The 22,501-nt window shown below is 38.8% G+C and overlaps 1 protein-coding gene across 2 annotated transcripts in view; it reads left to right on the top strand.

The window, feature by feature from the left end:
* LOC114046881 (zinc finger protein 79-like) overlaps window positions 1–22,501 on the top strand; it is a 72,272-nt gene that overhangs the window by 37,568 nt on the left and 12,203 nt on the right. The window contains exons 2-5 of one of the 2 annotated variants that reach the window (XM_027867469.1): window positions 1,552–1,673; window positions 2,192–2,310; window positions 5,421–5,547; window positions 6,136–6,231. The exons of the other annotated variant lie outside the window; for it this stretch is intronic. Of the exons in view, the coding sequence (XP_027723270.1) occupies window positions 2,296–2,310; window positions 5,421–5,547; window positions 6,136–6,231 (238 nt within the window). The 5' untranslated portion in view covers window positions 1,552–1,673; window positions 2,192–2,295. The remainder of the gene's footprint in view (window positions 1–1,551; window positions 1,674–2,191; window positions 2,311–5,420; window positions 5,548–6,135; window positions 6,232–22,501) is intronic. 2 annotated transcript variants of the gene reach the window in all.

The raw sequence follows: 22,501 nt of genomic DNA on the forward strand, positions 1-22,501 counted from the left end.
TGTTATTAATGGTAACCTGGAGTAGTTGATAGAGAGGCAGCCTTGGAATCAGGAAGACTTGGGTTCAAGTCCTGCTTCTGACACATATTGGCAAGGTCAGCCTGGGAAAGCCATTTAACTTCTCAGAGTAGTAGGCATTTTTTCTAAGACTATAAGTGGCTGAAAAGGTGCTTTTCTTTCCTAGTAGAAGGAATTTCTTTTTTTTTTTAGAATTCCCTATTTCAGTCCAAAAAAGATCTTCCATTAAAGTCCATAAGTGTCTCCTCATAATACAAAGATAAGTGTAAGCATTGACATGAGTATAAGCATTGACAAACTTCAAAATTAGAAAGACTAGCTGAGGACTGACCCAAATAATGTAGAAACTAATTACCACCATGTAATTAATTTTTCTATATGTAGCAAATACAAAATACTACAACTTTGGAGTCACAGATTCCAGAATGGCAATAACACATATTTATATAGCAACAACCCTTTTGGGTAGGTAGGTATTATTGCCCCTATTTTATAGATAAGAAACTAAGTCCCTAAAAAGTAAATAACTCACCCAGGATTACACAGGCAGTAAATAGCACAACCAGAATTCAAATCCAAGTCTTTTCATTACAAGGCCAGTGCTCTTAACATTACACTTTGCCGTGAATTGTCTGATGTCTGTTAGCTGGAGGCATAGCCAGAACTCAAACTCAGGTCTTCAGACTCATAGTCTAGTGCCCTTTCCTTTATTCCATGTTGCTTATGTATTGATATAATGCATATGTTTGTAATTTTTCATAGCCATGAAGTAAAATGCAGTTAGCTTGGTTATTCCCATCCTGTTGTTAATTTTTTTTCATTTTTTTATCATTATAAAAAATAGCTTCTCTGTGACTGTTCTTATATAAACTAATTGCTTCTAGCATAAAGACTTACATAATCCTACAATTCTTTGTAAATCATTTTTCTCTTGATATATCAACAGTCATTGGGAAATGTTGGTAAAGACTTTTAGCAAGGGAAGCAAATTCCCTTAGACCATGTACCTGTTGACTTGGGAATTAAAAATGTTTGTAGAATTACTTCCCAGATAGTGACTTGTAATTAAGAAAAATTTCACAGCCTCTGTAACATACACAATTTCTTAATGAGACCACACACACACACACACACACACACACATATATAAATAAAATACACATCTGTCTTTTTAGCCAGGGACAAAGGGGAGGGGCAGGAGAGAATTCAGTATAACATTCGGAATTCTGTGCTGGAATTGTACCATATACCTTTATGAATGAGAAAAATTATCCTTGCCTTCATAGAACTTGCAATCTAGTAGGGGGATACAACACATAATGAATAGAATATGATAGTACAAAAGAGAAGTTGAAACTAAGAACTGTGATTGGATATGACTTCCTATGCAGTTTGTTTGGCCCTAAGAACCTGTATTTGATAGAAGTAATAATATTGACAACTGACATTTCTATGACATTGTAAGGTTTATAAACCACTTTCCTCAAATAAACCATGTTAGATAATGCAAATATTATTATCTTAACTTTGCAGATGAAAAAAATGAGGCTCCAAGAAGACATCACACAACTAATAAGTGTCGCAGTTAGGATTTGAACCAGTGTCTCCTGACTCAAGATCTGGTGTGATTGCCAGTGCATCATGTGACCTTTCAGGTATTTATTGAACAAATTATCTAACTTTCATTCTTTATAAACCTCTTGGCCTGAGAAGGGCAGTGACCTAAAGGCCTAGAGAGGAGCCAGAGCCTCCTTTGTGTGGCTGAGGCTATTACTGTCACATGTTAATATGAGAGGTAGGGTAGATTTTCAATGTCAAGATATTAGGAGTTTGGACTTTAGCCTTTAAATGGTATAGAGCAGAGGAGTAACTTGATCAGATCTACATGAATAAGGACAATCTGGCTGTGGTCTGAAGAATGCATGGGATGAGGAGAGTGTGGAGTGGCAAAATCTGTTAGGAGGCTATGTCAGTAAAACAGGTAGGTGGATACTGGTAAGGTCCTGATAGAAGTAGGAATAGAGAGGACAGAATATAGAAAAGGGAATACAATGATGAAATTGACAGAATTTGGTAACTTATTAGATATGGGTGGTGAGCATGAGGTTGAGGTTTTGTGTCTGAGGATATTGAGTTCCTGCGGTTGTCTCTAACTGATATCTTTGACCCACAGGGTTTCTCAACAGAATGTTTAAGCTTGCAGTCTGATTGATTGAGGCCGGCTTTCTTCTAGGGATGCAGATTTGAATTGCAGAGTGAACATCCCATCTGGAGAGGATGCCCCTGAACAAGGTAATGGTAATGCTCCTGAGCTTAATGTATAAGATGCAAAAATAGATACCAACGTCCTCTTAGAGAGAGATTAGGGAACACAAAGTATATTTAAATCCTCAGTATGTTCCTTGTGACTTACATTGTTATTATAGTAGCTAGTAACAGTGGTAACAATAATTATAGTTAAGAAGCAAAATTTAAAAATTCAAAGGGATTTTAGAAACAATCTAATCCACCCTGTGCTTGAATAGAAATTACCTCTAGGACATCTCCAGTGAATGGTCATTCATCTTGTTCTTGAAGGACCTTCAGTGAAGGGGAGTCCATTAATTTTCAAGGCTTCCCATTCTACTTTAGGACACTGCTGGGTCTTAGGAAGTCCTTTATTGTATTGACCCAAACTCTGTCTCTTCTTTCAACTTTTACCCCTTCCTTCTAGTTCTGCTTTTGGGACCAAACATAACAAGTCAAATCTGTCTTCCCCATAACAACTCTCCACATTTTGAAGATAACTTTTATGTCCCCCAAGTCTTCTTTCTTTCAGATTATACTAGTCCTCATATGGTATGATGTCCAGTCTCCTCATTCTCATGAGCATCCTTTTCCCAATACCCCACCTTGTCAATGTGGTCACATTGTTGAAAGCAAAATGTTAAATAGTGGTAGGACCAAGAATAGATTTCTGGGGAAACTTTACTAGAGATTCTCCCCTAAGTTGATAGGAAGTCATTAATGACTATTCCATTTTGGTGATTAAACCAGTTCTGAATCCACCTGACCATAGTATCGTGTAGTCCATATTTATCCATCTTGTCTTCAAGGATAGTATGAGAAATTTTGTCGAATACTTTGCTGAAATCTATGACTGTGGTGTTTCTGTGATCTACCAGTTTAATAACCTTGTTAAAAAAGGAAGGTTAGTTTGTCTTGATCTATTTTTTTAAAGTTATGATGCCTCTTGGTTTTCACTGCTTCCATTTTAAAATGTTCAGAAACCATCCCTTTAATAATAGATATATTATTTTATATATCCCTTCACTGGCTATTCTTTGCTCCCTTCCCTGTCTAAACTCTTTGGTGAATCAACTCAACTATTCACTATCTTCCGTTCTGGAATCTCTTATCCCCTTGTCCTAACACTAATCATGCCTTGAAAAACCCAACCCTAGATTAAAAATTTTTTGTTTGTTTTAATGAGCCAATATCGTCCTTCTCAATCTCCACCCCCCTACTGCCTCCATCTGAGAGCATGAGAAAAGCAAAGCCCAATACAAACATGTATAGCCACTCAAAACCAATGTCTACATTGGTCATGTCCTAAAAATACTTGTCTTATTCTACATTCTGAGTCTTTCACCTCTCTGTCGGGAGATGGGCAGCATGTTTCATTCTTTCTTCCATAGCTCTCATTTCTTTTCCAATTTTTACCTCAATTCCTCTCATTTCACTTATAAAAATGGTTTTTAACTCCTCCTTCATCTCTTCCAGGAATTCTAATTGAATGTGTGCTCAAGCTGTGTTTTTCTTTCAGACTTTATTTGTAGATATTTTGGCATCATTTTATTATTCTGTGTTCATGTCCTGTGCCATCATAATAACTGGCCATCATAATAACTTACAATAGTGGAGTTCTTTTTTGTTTATGCATTTCTTCAGCCTACTTACTGACTTCAGACTTGATATTAGGGCTGGGCTCTGTGGCATTTCTGGAAAAAAGGTCTGGGCTGATCCTGTTGCTGCATTCTTGGGTTATTGAGTGTATTGTTCAGGAATCTCAGGGACAGGTTGGTGATATGCAAGTTTTCAGAGATTCCCAAAATGGTCTGATCCAGGGCAAAAGTCAAATTGGTGCTTCTATGCTTTGAGCTCTGCAAATGTCTGACCTCGATTTGGGTTTGTGTAAGAGTAAGTTGTTTCTGGACTTCCTCCCAGTAACCATCTGGAAAGCTCTCTTGGTTCCAAGTGGCAGAATTTAGGTTCTGTTTTATCTAGTCCCTCCCTGATTATTTCTCAGCAGGCGGGGCTAGATGCTGAAAGTGCTCTGAGCTTAGGGTCTGAGCTACACCACTCCTGCTGCTGTTGGCTTCCTCCTTTCTTGGTACACTGACCAGGGATTCCTTACTGAGGAATGCCACCCCTATGTACAGGTCCCTTTCTCAGTCTGCCCTGGATCTATGACCTGAAACTAGGTAGTAGGAGACAAAATTGCCAATTTATACCTGTTCCCCATTGAAGTACCCCATTATGAGTCTGGTAGTGTCCTAGTACGAGTTGAGACTTCCTCTTGCCCTAGTGTACAGGCTCTTTCTGGCTTCTGGAGTGTTTTGTATATAGCATGCTCCTGGCCAACCCAGTCTCCAGTGTCCAGAGAACTTCCCTGTGCTAAGCTGGGCTATACAAATGACTCACTGTGACTTTTCCTGGCTTTTCTCATCAGGATTTTCTAGTTATGTTTGGAAAACTTTGTGGAGTGGAGCTCACCCCACTGTCCCCTACCACTTCACTATCTTGGGTCCATCTCCCCCCAGTCCTTCCAGTTGGGAGCAGAATAACCATACTGTGACTTTTCTTTGACTTGGCTAGAGTTGACCTGGAGTAGCTGTATTTGTTATTATTTTATTCTGAATTTAACTAACATCAGATAAGATGAGCATTCTGTCCTATCAGTCTTGATCTCAGGCAAAAGTAAAAATGGAAGTGATTAAGAGAGACAAGAAAGGAAACTATCATATACTTAAAGGTATCAGAAATAATGAAATGATTTCATTATGAACTATATATGTTCCTAATAGTATAGAACCTAAGTACTTAAAGGAAAAACTAACTGAAATTATACAAAGGCCTATGTAATAAGACAGTAATTATATGAGACTTCAATGTGCCTCTCTCCACTGTAGAGAAATATAATAAAAAAAACCAAGAAGTTAAAGGTCAGAATAGAATATTAGGAAAATTAAATATGATAACTAATGACAATTATTGAATGCAGTCTAAAGGAGTAAACCTATTTTTCCCAGCATTGCACATCAGTTTTACAAAAATAACTCATAAATAAATGTAGACAGATAGAAATAGTAAATATATTGTTGACATACTATTATGCAATGAAATTGGCTTTGATGTTTCAGGAATCCTTGACATTCAAAGATGTGGCAGTGGACTTCACTCAGGAGGAGTGGGGACAACTGGATCCTGCTCAGAGGAACCTGTATAGGGAGGTGATGCTGGAGAACTACAGGAACCTGGTTTTTCTAGGTAAGGGCAGTTTCTCCCCATGATATTGAACTTTCCTATTAGGGTTTCTTTGATTTCTCCATTGTTAAAAACTGTGGAGTCTGTGAATTGATTAGCTGAGGTTTGTTGGGTTTTTTTTGGTGAAGGAGCTAAAGACTTGTGATCAGTTTGCAATCAAGAGTCTAGACGTTTCTGCTCCCTGTTTATAAGTGAAAGGGCTTTGTTTTATGGGACTGGATGTGACTGATTCATTGTGCCTCACATAATCACTTTTACTGTACGTGTACATTTTTCTAGTCACCTACTTCCCTAGGTGAAGAATTCTCCCAAAAAGTCCCACTGAAAACATCTATAAATGTGGGAGGCTCCCATTCTTTTAACAAAGAGAGAGATTTATGAGCCAAATTATATTTCTGAGTTAAGATCATCTCTTCCCCTCTCTTTCTAGAAACATCTAGTAATGCTGAGTACTTTTGAAGAGTCTTTTGCATTGTTCTGGGGCTTTCTAATGTCATTACTTTTCGTTCCTGAAGAGGAAATGACCAGAATTTAATTCTGAGATGATGTTATCCCTCCACAAATAACTTTTCCATTTCTTTCCCCTTTCAGGGTATCCCTTTTCCAAACCCGATATGATCTCCCAGTTGGAGCAAGGGGAGGAGCCATGGATCCTGGAAAGAGAAATCTCAAGGTGCATTTATTCAGGTGAGTGAGTAAAAACCAGCTCAGAGGGTCACTCGGGGGATATGTCTACTAGGAAACCCTCTTCAAAATGCCCTCTCCCTACTTCCAAATCCCTGAAGCCATTGGAAAAGGGCTGCTATCTAAACATCTGTTCTCTCTGGATCCTATCCTTTTCTACCTCTTCAAGAACATTGATCCCATGAATATTCTTTTCTTCTTTAGCATCCTTATTCTCTTCCTCTTCACTGGCCCTTTTCCTTCTGTCTTCAAATTTGGATAGATCTGCCCTTAAATATCTTAAAAGAAAACAAAACAAAGAAACTCTCTTGCTTTGCCCTATTGCCCCTTACCTTCCTTCAGATTTCTCATTTTTAATCAGATTTCTCAAATGTATTGCCTACATCCACTGCTTCCACCTGCCCTTACTAAAATCCTAACACCCATCCCCACTACTGTATGAAATCTGTTCTAGAAAGTTAACACTGACAGTCTTTTTCATTGTTAATGATTCTTAACTTCGGTGCCTCATTTTGAAGGTACATCCCTTACTGAAAGTACATCCTTCTTTGATTTTTTAAATCTTGTCCAGTCCAGATTTTCTCTTCTTACTGTTTTCATGTCCCAAACTGTGAGCTCTCTTCGTGCTCTGTCCTCTGCTCCATGTTCTTCTCTTCCTAGGGCTAGTCAACTCTCAAGGCTTTAACTATCCGTTCTATGCTGATGATCCACAAAGCCACATCACATCACCTCTGATAACTCACCTTTACTTCAGTTCCACATTTACATCTGCCTGCAGGACTTTTCCAATTGGGTGACCTGTTGTAGGATCAGACCTAGTCTCTCCCAAACCAACCTATTATTTTTGCCTCTAGCCCTTCTTCCCAACTTGCCCATTTCTGTTTGTGGGAACATTATTCTATCTGTCTAGAAACTAGCCTGATACTCTATATCCAGTCAATCAATGAATCATCTATTCTTTCTGTGAAATATTTCTTGACCCCCCCCCAACCTTATTCTCTATTCCCACTGCTACGGATAGATCCTCATTTCCTTATGCCTGAATTATTTCAAATCTCTTGGTTTTCTTGATTGTAGTCACTCATCTCTCCAAACCAATTTGTCACAGAGTAATGCCTAACACATTGCTTTCCTCATTTAATTTCTTTGCTTAAGAGCTCCTGTTAGAGTTTTAAACTCTTTTGCCCACCTTTTAAATCCTTCTGTAATTAGTCTCACTCTCTCTAACCAAACTAATTTGCCGGGACTCCTTGGAAGATGCACTCTCTTTGTGCCAGTCCAGACAATTTCTTTTATGTTCCTCATTTAGTGTCTTCCATGCCCTTGTGTCATTGATCATGTTGTCCCCCTACTTGGCTTCTCTCTGGCCTTCTTTCTTCAAATCATACCCATCTTTGAGAGTTCAATCCTATGTTCCCCTGCATCCTTAAAACATTTCTTGATTTCTCTGCCCTGTATGACCCTCTCTCAGCTTTCTATCACTTAAAGTCTATATATCTTATTCTAATTGTTTTATATTTATTCATCTTGTTTTGCCACCAAGATTCAAAGCTCACAAGGAAAGGTATTTTGTTTTTGACCCTTAAAAAATTGCCTGCACTGAAACATAGTTGGCATTGAGCCTTCCATTGACTGATTGATGTATTGCTTTTGAGTTAGGCAGGGAAAAAGAGCTATCTCTTTCATTATTGTTTAGGGGTTTCCTGCCTCATCTTCTCTGACTTGTTGGTAGGTATGTGTCATTGTACTAGTTTTTGAGAGAAATACCATGCAAGAAAAGTAAAAGACTTCGTCACTGCACTCTGGGACTTTAAAATTTAGTTGAAAGAAACAAAATGTGTAGAGCTTCACGTTTTACTGGCTGTCCCCCATGCCTGAAACTCTCTCTCTCGACTTCCACTTCCTGGATTCCCTGGTTTGCCTCAAGTCTCAACTAAAATCCCACTTTAATGCAAGAATCCTTTCCTAGTCTTCATTAATGTTTACAGTCTTCCTTTCCCCTGAGATTTTATCCTATTTTTCCTATATATAGCTTATACATAACTGTTTGCATGTTTTCTCCCCTGATTAGTTTGTGAGTACCTTGAGTTCAGGGACTATATTTATCTTTCTTTGTATCACCATAGCTTAGCATAGTGCTTAATAAATACTTTTAATTTGGCTTGAAATAGGAAATGAACAATTTCCTAATGACTGAACAAAAGAGCAGAATGAATGGTATTGATAATAGGTGCTTTAGGAGTTTAGAAAAAGGGTAATTAATGAGTTCTTGGGAAGATTTATGGAAGTTATAGGCCCTTAGCTATGCTTAAGTGGGATTTTATGAGTGGGAAAGAATGCATTGAGGGGGAAGAAGTAGCAGGAAAAAAGTCACGAAGTTGGAAATTTGTATGGTATGTATATTGTTAGTGGGCAGTGGTAGGGGAAGGTCCACTGGATCTGAATTTATGAAACCTGGGACAGCTAATGGATTATACCCTGAGGGTTTAGTGAGATGCTGTGCACAGCCTCTAGGCCTGGAGATTGAAGGGAGGAAACAATGTGGGGTATATTGCCTTCCTCCCTCCACCCTTTTCCCCTAACCTAGCACTCTCGGCTCATGGGATTATTTCACTTTTTTCCAGACAATATGGTAGCTACCACACTTCTCTTAGCTTTTCTACCACCCACAGCCCCTATGGGGCAAGGTCTCAGGGTTTCTTCCTTTTCTCCTTCCTATCTTATCAAATCCAGATGTTTCTTCCCTTCCCCTGCTTCTTGATAAGGAGACATCAACCTCTTATGTTTTAGAAAATAGGGTTTACTACAACATAAACTTATAGGTACAGGAGTAGTACTATAACAAATGAAATAAGTAACCATCTATAGTTCTGATCATTTAATTCTGGTAAGCGCCAACCACAAATCACTGAGCTGACTCTTCTTGGACTCCTTTCTGCCCAGCATCTTCCTAGGGCATGACCATTTTATTTTAGTTCTAGCTTTCTAGCTGTTGATTTGAGTGCCCAGGCTACTGTATTAGCCCTCTAGAAACCTCCATCTTTCATTTATGGAAGCTGGAGCCTAGACCCTAAACAAAGCATTTTGCTCCTCTATGAGATAGACTGGGATAGTGGAAAGAACAGTGGACTTAGGATAAAGCAACCTGGGTTCAAGTCTTAGCTTTGACCTTGGATTGTTTTGTGACCTTGACAAAGTAATTTAACTTCCCTGAGCTTCAGTTTCTTCATCTGTAAATTGGGGGTGATAATACTGGTTTTACCTACCTCACAAGGTTGTTGCAAGGATCAGTTGAAGTAAAGTGTGATGTAAAAGCAAGGTATCTTTATTATTACAATTATTGTTATTGTCATCAGCATCAGCATCATCACAGCCCTCTACTTAGTCATTCTCGGTACCATTCCTGGATGGTCTAGTCCAGCATCTGATAACTTCTTACCTCCTTAGCCGTAGCTTCTAACTCATTTGATGAGCTTGTTGGCGTGCTCTGGAGCTCAAAAATATAAGATACCTTTTCTTGTTTTAATCTGATGTTCAATTCAGTAAATATTTATTGAGTACCTGCAGTATGAAAAGCACTCTGCTAAGCACTGAAATAGATACAAAGTTCAGTTAAGGCATGATCCTTCCTCTCATGAGGCTGTTTGGTAAAATGATATGACACATACACAAATTTAATATATATGATCAACATGTTAGAGAGTCCCACATAGAATGTTTTTAAAGGTCTGAGGATGGTCATTACCCACTGAGGGAATCAAGGAGATTTTCATGTTGTGTTAGACTTTTAAGAGTAGACAGGAATTCAGAAACTGGAACAGTTATAGAGGTATAGAGGTATCCAGGTATAGAGAATAGTAGGCAGAAAGGCATGGAGACTTGGGAAAGCTTAAGGCATGTTTGGGGATTCAGAGGAGAGGGCAGGGTGGGATAAACAATCCAGTTTGGATGAGGTGTAAAATATGTAGAGGGAAATAGCATACGATAAGCTGGAAGGGTAGAATGGAGTCAGGTTATGTAAGCCTTTGAATACTAGGAATTAGAACATTATCTAAGAGACAGTAGGAAGCATTTGAAGATTTCTGAACATTAATAATAATAATATTAGCTAACATTTATATGGCACTTATGTTCTAGGCACTGTGCTAAGTGTTTAACAATTATTATTTCATTTTTGAACTTCACAACAAACCTGGGAGGTAAGTGCTAGTATTATCTCTATTTTACAGATGAGGAAACTGAGGCAAGCAGAGGTTAAGTGATTTGCCCAGGGTCACACAGCTAGTAAATATCTGAGGCCACATTTGAACTCAGGTCTTTCTGACTCCGGGTCCCATGCTCTATTTCACTGCTCCACCTGGCTGCCCTAACGTTGAACAATGAAGTAACACAACCAGATTTATGTATGTAGAAGATCAATCTGGAAGGAGTATGAAGGATAGATTGGAGGAGAGAAAACATGAAGGTGGGAAGACCTGGAAGATTTTGTAATAGTCCAAGTTGTGGTCAGACAGGCCTTTACCAGAATGGTGGCAATGGAAATAGATAGAAGAGGATGGATATGGGAGATATCTTAGAGATGGGATTTACAAGACTTGATAACAAATTAGAAATGATAATTAAGGGAGAGGGAAAAACAAAGTTCTGTCTAGCTTGGGGCCCCTGGGCATTTACCTGATGGTGTTGATATTGAGGGGTACACTTCCTCCTCTAGGAGGACCTGTACCAGGTCGCAGAGTGCGGGTATAGGGCTGTGAAGTGGGTAGAACCACATTGTGCAGGAAGCATGCCCCTCTGGAGGTCATTGCCCTGGGAAAGTGAAGCCTATTATTCTACCCCCTAACTTTCCATCCCAGGCCAGGCCACCGACCCTTGAGGGTTCTGTTGCCATTGTGCCATTATGCTTTCTGTCACCATTAGCCAGCATAGCTGTACCTCACCAGATGGCCTATGTGCTTCCTGAGCTGGGGACCTTACACTAGATAGGTCAGCCCCAAAATGTTGCACACACAAATGCTCCAGGATAACCGCAGGTGAAACTTTACCTCCCCAATGCCCTGAAGACTTATTTCGGTCTATTTTTCTCTAATAACAAGCCCATTTTTCCCAAAGGCAGCAGGGCTGCAGGCATTAGTTATTACCCTTATTTTCCTTAAATATTCCCAGCTAAACACCTCTGCACACTGGAAAGGTGGCACAATTATTCATAAATGCAGTTCTTCTAATCCCTTTGTTCTCTTGGTTTCCCTTGGTTACATGTATTAATATCTGTGGGGAGGTGTATATGATTCAACCAGATCTGGTCTCCAACTTCTAATGAGTAGAACTTTTATAAATTGTTGCTCTTTTTTCCTGTGCCTGTCTCAGTGGTTATAGAATATCTCAGATTGCCATCTGCAGGCATTGTTACTAGTACACCAAGGTTGCTTTATCTACTGGGCAAATTTTTTGGACGAAACAATTCAGTTCAACAAATCAAGCACCTATTTTGTTTAAGGCGTTGTGCTAAGCTGGGCATACAAAGACAAATATGACACAGTTCCTACCCCCAAGAAGCTTCCATTTTGCAGGGCAGTGCAATGTATACACAGATAAGTAAAAACAAAGTAAACACAAAGTAAATTTTGGGGGTAGGGAAGCAATAACAAGTGGGAAAGCAGGAAAAGCCTTAAATGAGAAGTGGTATCTGAGCTGCCCTGCGGAGCGAGCTGGGATTCCAAAAAGACAAAGTGAGGAGGTGAGCCTTTGAAAGAGAGGGCATTGGAAAATGAAATAGCATATATGGGGTGCAGCAAGGAGGCCAGTTTCGTTAGAATATAATGAGACTGGAATCTATGAAGTGGAATGATGTGAAATCAGTCTGGAAATAGAGATTGGAGCCAGACTGTGAAAGGCTTTCAATGCCATGAGAGTTTGTATTTTACCCTTTGGGCAGAACTCACTGCCCAAAAGGTTCTTGAGCACAGCAGTGACATGATTACACCTTTGCCATAGGAATGTCAACTGTGGGAATTTTGGAGGATAAATTGGAAAGGGGAGAGACTGGAAATAGGGAAATCTAGTAATAATAATAACTGATATATGCACACGTACCTACTGGTTTTAGGTCTGTAATTTTATTGTTGTTGCTGTGTCATTTCAGTCGTTGGGGTTTTCTTGGCAAAGATACTTAAGTGGTTTGCCTTTTCCTTCTCCAGTCCACTTTACAGATGAGGAACTAAGGCAAACAGAGTTACATGACTTGTCCAGGGTCACACAGCTAGTAAGTGTCTGAGGCCAGATTTGAACTCATGAAGATGAGTCTTCCTGATTCCAAACTCAGTGCTCTATCCATATTGCCACCTAGCTGTAGTTACATCATCTCTTTTGATCTTCACAACCTAATTAGGAGGCTATTGCAGTAGTCTAGGTTTAAAAAAAAAAAACAACAGCAATCCATGTGAGATGTCATGAGGGCATAAACTAGGGCTATGAGTCTGTGAGTAGGAAGAAGAGGACAGATGCAAGAGATGATGTGTGTTAGAATCATCCAGATTTGGCAACTGATTGGTTATGAGGAGTGAAGGAGAATGGAGAAGTGAAGATGACTCTAGATTTGTTATGAATCTGAGAAGCTAGAAAGATGGTGAAGCCTTTGACAAAATAAGAAAATGAGGAGGATTGGGTTTGTGGGGAGAGATAATGACGCCTGTCTTGGACATGTTGAGTTTGAGATGTGGATGGGACATACAGTAGAGATAGAACTGGAGCTCAAAAGAGAGATGAGGGCTAGATAGGTGTATTCTACATAAAAATAACTGTACCAGTGGGAACTTATGATATCATTAAGAGATGGAGTATAGAGAGAAAAGAGAAGAGGCTTAGGACAGAGCCATGGCGTATACCCACATAGAGAGGCACATGGATGAAGATCCTGCAAATAGGCGACCAGAAAAGACGAGCTAAGAAGAGGATATATCTCTTTGGGTTTTTTTTTTTTTTTGGCAGGTTCTTCCATTGGAAGGAACTGGATGGGCCTTTATGTGTGTGTGTTGGTGCAGCAAAGAATAAATGTTCAAATATTTGTTAATATTTATTTTAAAATTTTGATTTGCATGACTCTGTGACCACCAGCTTATGGTTGCAATGCTGAGGTAAACATCTAATCGTTTTTGTAGACTCTTCTGATGTTTGTTGGTCAACTATGGGCCCTCGTATAGATGAGCTGTGCTGGAAGTCCATGCAACGGAATGATGCTGCTTACCATATTATCTGTGTACTATAACAGAATCAATGGCATGTTCTAGAGAAATAATCTGCTATGAGGAGAACAGTCATTCATATTTTAATGTCATTTAAAGTTTTAGAAAGTGCTTGCCCCACAACAAACTTGTGAAATAGGGGGTGTCGGTGTTTTGTTGATGAGAAAATGAGGCTGAGAGAGAGTAAGTAACTAGCCAGCCTGTGGTCATTTAGCTAGTAAATGTCAGAGCCAGTATTTGAACCCAGGTATTCAGACTCTAAGTTCAGAGAGCTTTCCTGTGCACTGTGTACCTGGTGAAAAATTCATAAAAACAAGAGTTAGCCATGAATGACAAACAGATAAGATCCAGTTGTCATTAAAACAGGCTAAATTTTAGCGGTCAGGAGTATTACAGAGTGGCAGGCTTTCTCCAAGTGGCACCATTATGTTTCCAGGGCAGATTTAATGGCTATTAGTTCCTAATACATAAGGATGTAGTTCTTTCTTGAATCCATCCCCTTTTTTATGCCCACATATCCACTTCCCTAATTCAAGCCCTTATTACCTCTTACCTGGATTTTGTAATAACTTCCTAAGTGGTCTTCTTAACTCAAATTTCTTCCCTCTCTAATGCATCCCCCACATAGCTGTCAAAGCTATTTCTCTAAAGGACAGCTCTGGCCATGTCACTGCCTTACTCAGTAAATTCCCCTGTTTCCCCATTAACTCTGGGAGCAAATATAAACTCCTCTGTTTGGCATTTAAAACCCTTTAAAACTTGGATCTAACCTATCTTTCTGGCCTTACTACACACCATACTCCTTTAATTTAGTCTTTGATCTAGTCAAACTGGCTTTGCATACCCATTTCCCATCTCTGTGTCTTTGTATAGGCTTTTCCCCATGTGTGGAATGCCCTTCATTCTCACTTCTACCTCTTAGAATCCCTAGTGCCCTTCAAGACTTACCTCAAGCACTGGCTTTTCCTGATTCACTTAGTTGCTAGTGGCCCCACCATTAACTTGTGTTTATCTTGTCTGTATTTTGAATAAATATTTATGTTCACAGGCTTGTCTCTCTCTCCCCAAATAAAATGTAAGCAGCTTGAGGACAGGGACTATTTCACTTTTGCCTTGTTATCGCCAGCATCAAGCACAGTGCATGGGACATAGTAGGCATTTAATAAATTCTTAATGATTTATTGATTCAGCTGACAGGAATAATAAAGTCCCAGCAACCCAACTGAGGTTCTTGTAAATCTTCCTTTCCTGACAATTATAAAGCTACCTGAAAGGAATCTATCCCTATTCACAAAAAAAAAAACCCCAAAACAACTAGGTTTCCCATTTTCCCAGCAAAAACACAGCAATGAATTTTCTCTTTAAGGCTAAAAGTCTCCCTTCCTTCTGAACTCCTCATTTATTTGATGTCCTATTCCTTAATACTACAGTAAGAGGTTCTGTCAGTTTTGAGTAGCCTAGAATGAATTGACTACAGAAATTTCCCATTTCTAGAAAAATCTATAAGGACTTGAATCTGGCTCATAGAACTTGAATTTGCTTGGTGTATACATTTGTTGTATCCTTTTGTAGTCTTTCTGGACCTAGCACAAACCCCAAGAAAGTCACCTGATTCTGATTAAAAATGCACTTTTTGATTTTGCAACAGAAACCCTAGCAAAGGGACTGGGTGAGCAAGTCACAGAGCAAAGGACATATGCCTTGACAGAATGAGAGAAAATCAGGCTATTACCTAGATATGCCATGACATATTGGTTCAGTATATTCTAATTGATCAACTTTTGCAATGTTGCAGGTGCATTATATAACCCAAAGGACATGACCAGGTATATCTGTTGTATAAACCAGATCAGAAAGGCTGTCTTCCACTTATTCTCAAGCCTAATTCTAAGAAGGTTGTGGGGAGAGAGATTCAAGACAAGCACCATGACACCCCTGCTATGCAATACTCCCTTAATATTTGATCCCTCTTAATAGTCACTCTTTTCTCATTTCAACATTTCTTACAACAAAATAATTTCTTACCATGTTACACTGTACCATAATATACTCTCTGCAAGTCATTGTGAAATTAACCCTTTCCTTTACACCAGTTGGAAGGAAAAGTCCAAGCCCTGTGTTATTCATTATTAGTAGCTCTCGTGACCAAATCTTGGAGCAGTCTACAGAGTAAATTGCATGCTTACCACCCATCTACCTACCCTCATGGGGCTTTGTTTATATGCTGTGGCCTTTTTTACCTTTTAAGGGCTACCTTTCTCAACTTGCCTTGAATGGCATTTAGCAGATTCCTGTAAAGCTCTAATATAAATAGACATCGCTCTCACCTCTTCTCTAGGGTTTCAGATTATGTGGAACTTTAAAATGCCTGATTGAGGATTTGGAACTTTATCCTTGAGACAAGTGGAGGGAAAAGGATAAGGATTAGAGTTTTTAAAGCTAGAAATGACATGATGAAATTAATATTGTAGGAAGATTAAGTTGTTAGCTGTATTCAGGATGTTATGGCAGAGGGTTAGAGGTTTATTATAACAGTTCAGAGATAAAAAATACTTTTATACTCTGGGAATCTTTAACCTAGCTCTTAATCATACACTGGCAGGTTAGGTTTCCAAGAGCAAGGTTGGCTAACTACATCTTCCTTTCATAGTTCCAGGGCTACTCTTGTGGGATTTTGGATATTTTTCCAGTGCAGTAAGCTATGTCTCCCATTCTTGTGTGCTCTCCAATTTCAATTGCCAGATACAATTAGTATCTCCCTTTTGTCATCAGTAACCTCCAGTCATTAGCACTGCAGTATCATTTACCAGTTAAAGTCAATTACCTTTTAGAGAAGAATATTTACTGAGAAGATATATTAAAATCAAGTCAACAACCTGTCTCTTATACAAACAAGGTATATACTAGGTAAATTGAAGTTACTCTCAAAAGGAAGGCATTAGCACTGAGGAGAGATTGAGAAAGGCCTTTTGCAGAAGGTGGGATTGGAGCCAGGGAAGCCAGGAGACAGAAGTAATCAAAGAGAGAGCATGCCAGGAATAGGTGACAGCCAGGGAGAAGACACAGTCAGGAGATAAAATGTCACGTGCAAGAGCAGCCAGAGAGCAGTGTCACTGCATGTCACAGCACAGCAGCGTCACATGCAGTGAGTGGAGGAGGATAGAGCATAAGAATACTGGAAAGGCAGGAAGGGGCAAGATTTTGAAGGACTTTAAAAGTCAAACATAGCGTTTTATATTTGATGCTAGGGTACCAGGGAACCACTGGAGTTTGTTGAGTAGGTGGATAACATGGTCCTATCTGTACTTTAGGAAGATCACTTTGATAGCTGAGTGGAGAATGAACTGGAATGGGGAGAGATTTGATTTAGGGAGACCAACTAGAAGGCTCTTGCAATAGTCCAGAATGAGATGCGGAGGGCCTGCACCAAGGTGGAGGCTGTGTCATAAAAGTCAAAAGTAGAATCACAGTTTTGGCTACAGATTACGTATGGAAGGTGAGTGAAGTTCGGTGAAGGAGTTGAGGATGACCCCCGGGTTGTGAGCCCATGTGATTGTAAGTATGCTAGTGCCCTTTATAGCAACAGGGAAGTTGGAAAGAGGGGAAGATTTTTAGGGCAAGATAATGAATTCGGTTTTGTAGGCATAAAAGAATTGCCTAGCTATAATGGGTGCCTGGTTGAGGTTGTGTAACAAATTTATAGTGGACCTGTTCTTCACAGTTGCACAATTTTCTCCAGTTTTGTTCAGCAGCATGTGAAAAGAGTGAAGGCAACAGATGGTGAAAATAATCCAAGGATGAATCTTGGCAAGGTATGATCAGTAATGGGATGTGGGAGTAAGGGACTTAAGTGGAGAGGATAGTGTAGAGTTGGACTGTTTCAACAAGGTGTCAGGATAGGAAAGAGAGAACAGAAATGCAAAGCATTTCTCCCCACAATAGAAGCACATTGCCCCTTTTATGACTATGGTCCTTGGGGAGAATAGGCTCAAATTTAAAGTGACTATGAACATTCAACCCACAAATTCACTTTCTGAATTCAACAAGGCTACTGGATAAGTTATCGTCTTGTACTAAGACAAGGCACGATGTCTCTTGGTCAGTCTACCTCTGGACAGGGACCCATAGATTGCTCTTAAGAGCCTCATAGGAGGTTCTCCAGGCTCAACTGTTTGCAAAATCTGGCACATGCTCCAGCTCCTAGATACCTGGCAGCTCTCTCGCCTGACCTTTCAAAACTGACAACGCTGCAGCCTCGTCTGATTTTCCTTCACGTTAAAGGAGCAAGAAAGAAAAAACTCAAAGACACACACAAAACCCAGAATACCATATTCATATTCATATTCCAGATGTCTCTCAAGCCTCTCTCCCCACACAAAGGCTTACAGCTTGTCTTCTTCACTTGAGTCAGCCAGGCAGGTCAGAGCTGAGTTGCTCTCATGGCAGTCTTTTGTATGCAAATCCAGTTCCAGTTCTGCCACCAGTCAAAAAAAAGGCTTGCAGTAAAAGCACTAGAAGTAGTCACAGAACTAATGCTCTAAAGGGGAGAAGGGCCACTCAGCATCATTCTGCATCATCAGCCACTTCCAGAAGCAGGCTTACCAACCAGATACGATCCCACGACTCATTGGCCAAGCCCTGTTACAGAAGGACGAGGGCTTAGATTTTGATGACAGCCTGCCTCTATGAATCTCTGTTTATCTTTTCGTTGTTCCTCTATCCTTAGTTAATTTCTCTAATGATTTTTGTTTGTTTGTTTCTTTACCATGGTAGGTGGGCTCTTCAGTTCCTTTGTGTTCACCTTTCCCTCTTCACATTCTGTTTCCAGATTGTAAGATTGTATTTGAGGGCTGATCAAAGTGATGTACATTTTTCAGCTGCTGTTTTTAATTTCCTTATCTAAGTCATCATATAATATATTTGTCATATTAATGTTTGCCATTTTGCTATTGTATTTGGAAATAAAGCCTTAATGCATATCCCTTTTAATGTGCCATCTGTCAATAGAATGTAAATTTCTTGAGGGAAGGGATAATTGTGTTTTTGCATTCATGTATCAGGCATTTAGTTTGATTCCCCTTCATATAGTATGTAATTAATACATATTTGTTGACTTGAATTTTGTCCTTCCATGCTATCTACTGAGTTATTTGACACAGACACATAAACCTGGGATCCTCCATAGGGCAGCAGAGAACTCATTAGAGACATGAGAACAGACAAGTCTCTGAGAAGATGAAAGCCATAAAGTAGGCTTCTTTAAGGGAATCTTGCTCTCCTATTTGCCATCAGAATTCCCACTTAGCATGTTGTGGGGGTTGGGGGAATGTACTGTACTGAGCCCTTCCAGTAGGTAGAAGAAAGGGTTGTCTAGTGATCAAGAACAGATAGAGCCCTTAGGGAAGGAAAGACTTACTGTTTATCAATATTGTTCTTTCTTTAGTTTTTGTAACCCTGAAGGTATATCCTCAATGCATGAGGACTTGGAATCATAGAATTAGCCTATGGAAGAACATGGACAAGAATTGTACAGGATGAGAAAGCGTGGATGGGCTGTAATGTGTATTAGTGGAGAAAATATCCACATCATTGAGATAACAGATTCATGGAAGTATTGAGGAAGAATCATCGGAGGACAGCTAGATAGTACAGTGGATAGAGTGCTGGGCCTGGAGTTAGGAAAGACTCATCTTCCTGAGTTCAAATCTGGCCTCAGTCACTTAGTAGCTGTGTGACCCTGGGCAAGTCAGTTAACCCCATTTGCCTCCGTTTCCTCATCTATAAAATAAGCTGGAGAAGGAAATGGCAAACCACTCCAGTACCTTTGCCAAGAAAACCCCAAATGGGGTCATGAAGAGTCAGACATGACTGAAAAACAACTGAGCAACAACAAAGAATCGGAATCTTAGATCTAAAACTCTTGTTCAATGAATTCGGTATGCATTGATGAGGGTGGAAGCAGGATAGAAAGGATTACAAATATGCTAATGATATGAATGACTACATGAAGGCTAAGGAAGACAGCAGAAACATGAGTTTCTGAGTTGTGGGAGTTTGGGAGAGTTGGAAGGACCAGATTAGGTGGTAGATTTCTCATCTTAAAAATTGCATGTGCCTGTGCAGCAGTGTAAATCTACAAATTACCATCTTACACCTTGTCTAGCTCAACTTTCCAGCTGTCTCTCAGAACTAAATTTTATAGGCTGAAACTCAGACACCTATCCCTTTCTCACTTGTGGATCTCTGGTCATGCCCCCTTTCCCTTATATCATGAATTTGTCTTTCCTTCTGGGCTAGTGTCTTGGGCACTGGTTTGGGGAGAAAGGCCAGTATCGTTCATTTTTCTAAGAGTATGGAATGTTCTTGTGGGTGTCAACTTGTCTGTAGTGGAATCTCCTGAGATGGCAGAATTATGGGGGTATTGAGGTGTCAGCTACTAATAAGAATTCATTTCAAATAAGTGTAAGATTCATGGATGAGAGTCATTCTAATCTCCCATCACTATCTAGCAATAAAGGAAGTAATTTGAGAAGATATAGGACAATCACAGATCTCATGGAAGACTGTAATGTACTGGCTGAAATCTGGATACAATATATCAAGTTTTCACAAAAAAAGAAAAAGAAGGCACCTTGGCAGACTTCTTCTATGAGACAAATATAGTCCTGACACCCAAACCTAGGGGACATAAAGCACAAAAAGAAAATTATAGATCACTGTCACTAATAAATATTAATGCAAAAATGTTAAAATAATAACAAAGAAGCTTCAGCAACATATTCAAAATATTTGCTATGACCAAGTTTTATTTATAGCAAGAATGTGAGAATGATTCACTATTAGAAAAACAGTAGACATAGTTACCTTGACAAAAATAATGCAAATCATATAATTATATGAAAAAATGCACACAAGATTTGACACAATACAACAATTTATAGTAATAGCACTAAAAACATAATAACAAAAATACCTTTCCTTAATATGATCAAAAATGTTTTTCTCAAAGCTAAAAGGTAATATAATTTATAATGGAGGAACAATAGAACCTTTCCTAATAGATCAGGGTAAAGCAAAGTTGTCTGATGCCCAACTATTATTTCATATAGATCGAAAATCTAATTATAGCAATAAAACAAAAAAGAAATTAAAGAAATAAGTATAGACAAAGATGAGGTAAAATTATCTCTCCTTGCAAATGGTGAGATACTTTACTTATAGAACCCCAGAGATTCAATGAAAAAATTAAAATAATAGGTTCAATAAAGTAGGGTATCCCAAAAGTCTTAATTTCTGTTAGCAGAAATTATAGAAAACTGCAAGCAGTTTTCTGTTATTAAAAGCTTAAAACTATACCAAGATTTTCCAAACACCCTGCATAAAATAAACCCACAAAACACCCTTTTTGTTTATTATTATTAATAACAAAATTGAAAAGGAAGCAATAGAGAAATTCCATTCAAAATAACTGCATAATGCATAACATTTCTGACACCTACCAGCACACACTCAGGACTTAAATAAGTAGAATTAGAAAAAATTCTTTATGGAAATAAAGGAAGCCATAACAATTGGAGATAGTCATTATTCATGCCTGGATGATGACAGTACAATAAAATGACAATATTACATAAATTACTTTACAAATTTAGTAATATCATTTAAAACTCTCAAGGGAATACTTTACTGATCTAGACAAAATAATAAAAATATGAGGAACAAAAGGTTAAGAATGTCCATGGAAAAGAATGAAAAAAAGAGTAAGAATGAAGGAGGCCTAACATTAACTTCTTCCTACTTCCAACCTCTGAAGGTAAAGTTCATATGGCAGAATAGTCAAGAGAAAGACTTGAGTTAAATAAGAGGGAGAAGGACATTGTCGAGGTGATTTGGAGTTATTTATCTGTTGAATAAAGTTAGAGAAATTTGGGGAGGAGAAATTTAGAAGAACTTGAGGAAAAGTTAAGAACAGCATGAACTAAAGGAGCAGAAGGGCTAGATAAGAAAGATTCTGTCAAAAGAGGGAAAAGGGTTAGGGAGAAAGACCCTGCCTAGAAAGACTAAAGGAGAAGATAGTTAATAAGGAAAGGTAAGTAAGAAAAGGTAAGTAAAACAATGTTTAGAGAAAGGAAAGGTAGTTGGGAGGGGGCACTGTCAGGTTTTTAAAAAGTAATTAAAAAGGTACCGAAGTAAAAGAGGCTAAATGTGTTAACAAGGGGTTTAGAAAGTGAATGCAAACACCCATAAGCAATTTGAAAGACAATGCTCAGGATCACACAGTGTGGAACATATAAAAGATTTTTCACTGTCCACTTGGAACAAAAAAAAAAATGAGGCTCTTCTCAAAGAGGAGAGAACTGGAAATCTTTAAGCAGGAAATAACTACTGTCAGACAAATCATTTAGTGAAAATAGAAGAAAAAAAGTAATGATGGTTGTTTGCCTCTTCCTCGGTGGCACAGAGGTAGCCATTTGTCAGCTTGATAATAGTAATAAAGAGGTCTATTGCTTAGGGCTTATATCCAATCCATAAGAGAAAAAATACCAACGTTTGTCAAAATGGATGACTACTACTTATTACTGGTGATTTATCTGAGCACAAATACTTCCAGAAGCAACCTTGGAAGCATTGCCGAAGATTATAGTCTTGGGCAATAAACTGAAGACCACAGAGGCATAAGCGGTGTTTTTTTATCACCACTGTCCATTGAAAGCAAAGGATTCAGAAGAGAAAGCTAATTTAGGAATAAACTAAAACAAGGAGAAAAAAAAGATCTTGGAAAGCATTTTACTCATCAAATGGAGAGAGAGGTAATACCAGCAGAAGAAATTTTGTGAAAATAAACAGTCTTACAGTTGGGTCAAAAAACTCCATTTCACACAATGAGGCATAACTAAACAGCAGTTCCTCTCAGAAATATCTGAGGGTTTTAGTAGATGAAAGCTCAATATCAGCCAACAATATGATATGGCAGTCAAGAAAGCTAATGTGTTTTAGGCTGCGTTAAGAGAGAGGTACTATCGGGGCAGCTA

This window comes from Vombatus ursinus, unplaced genomic scaffold, assembly GCF_900497805.2.
Source record: "Vombatus ursinus unplaced genomic scaffold, bare-nosed wombat genome assembly UNPS02014786.1, whole genome shotgun sequence".
In the NCBI taxonomy this organism is placed as follows: domain Eukaryota; kingdom Metazoa; phylum Chordata; class Mammalia; order Diprotodontia; family Vombatidae; genus Vombatus; species Vombatus ursinus.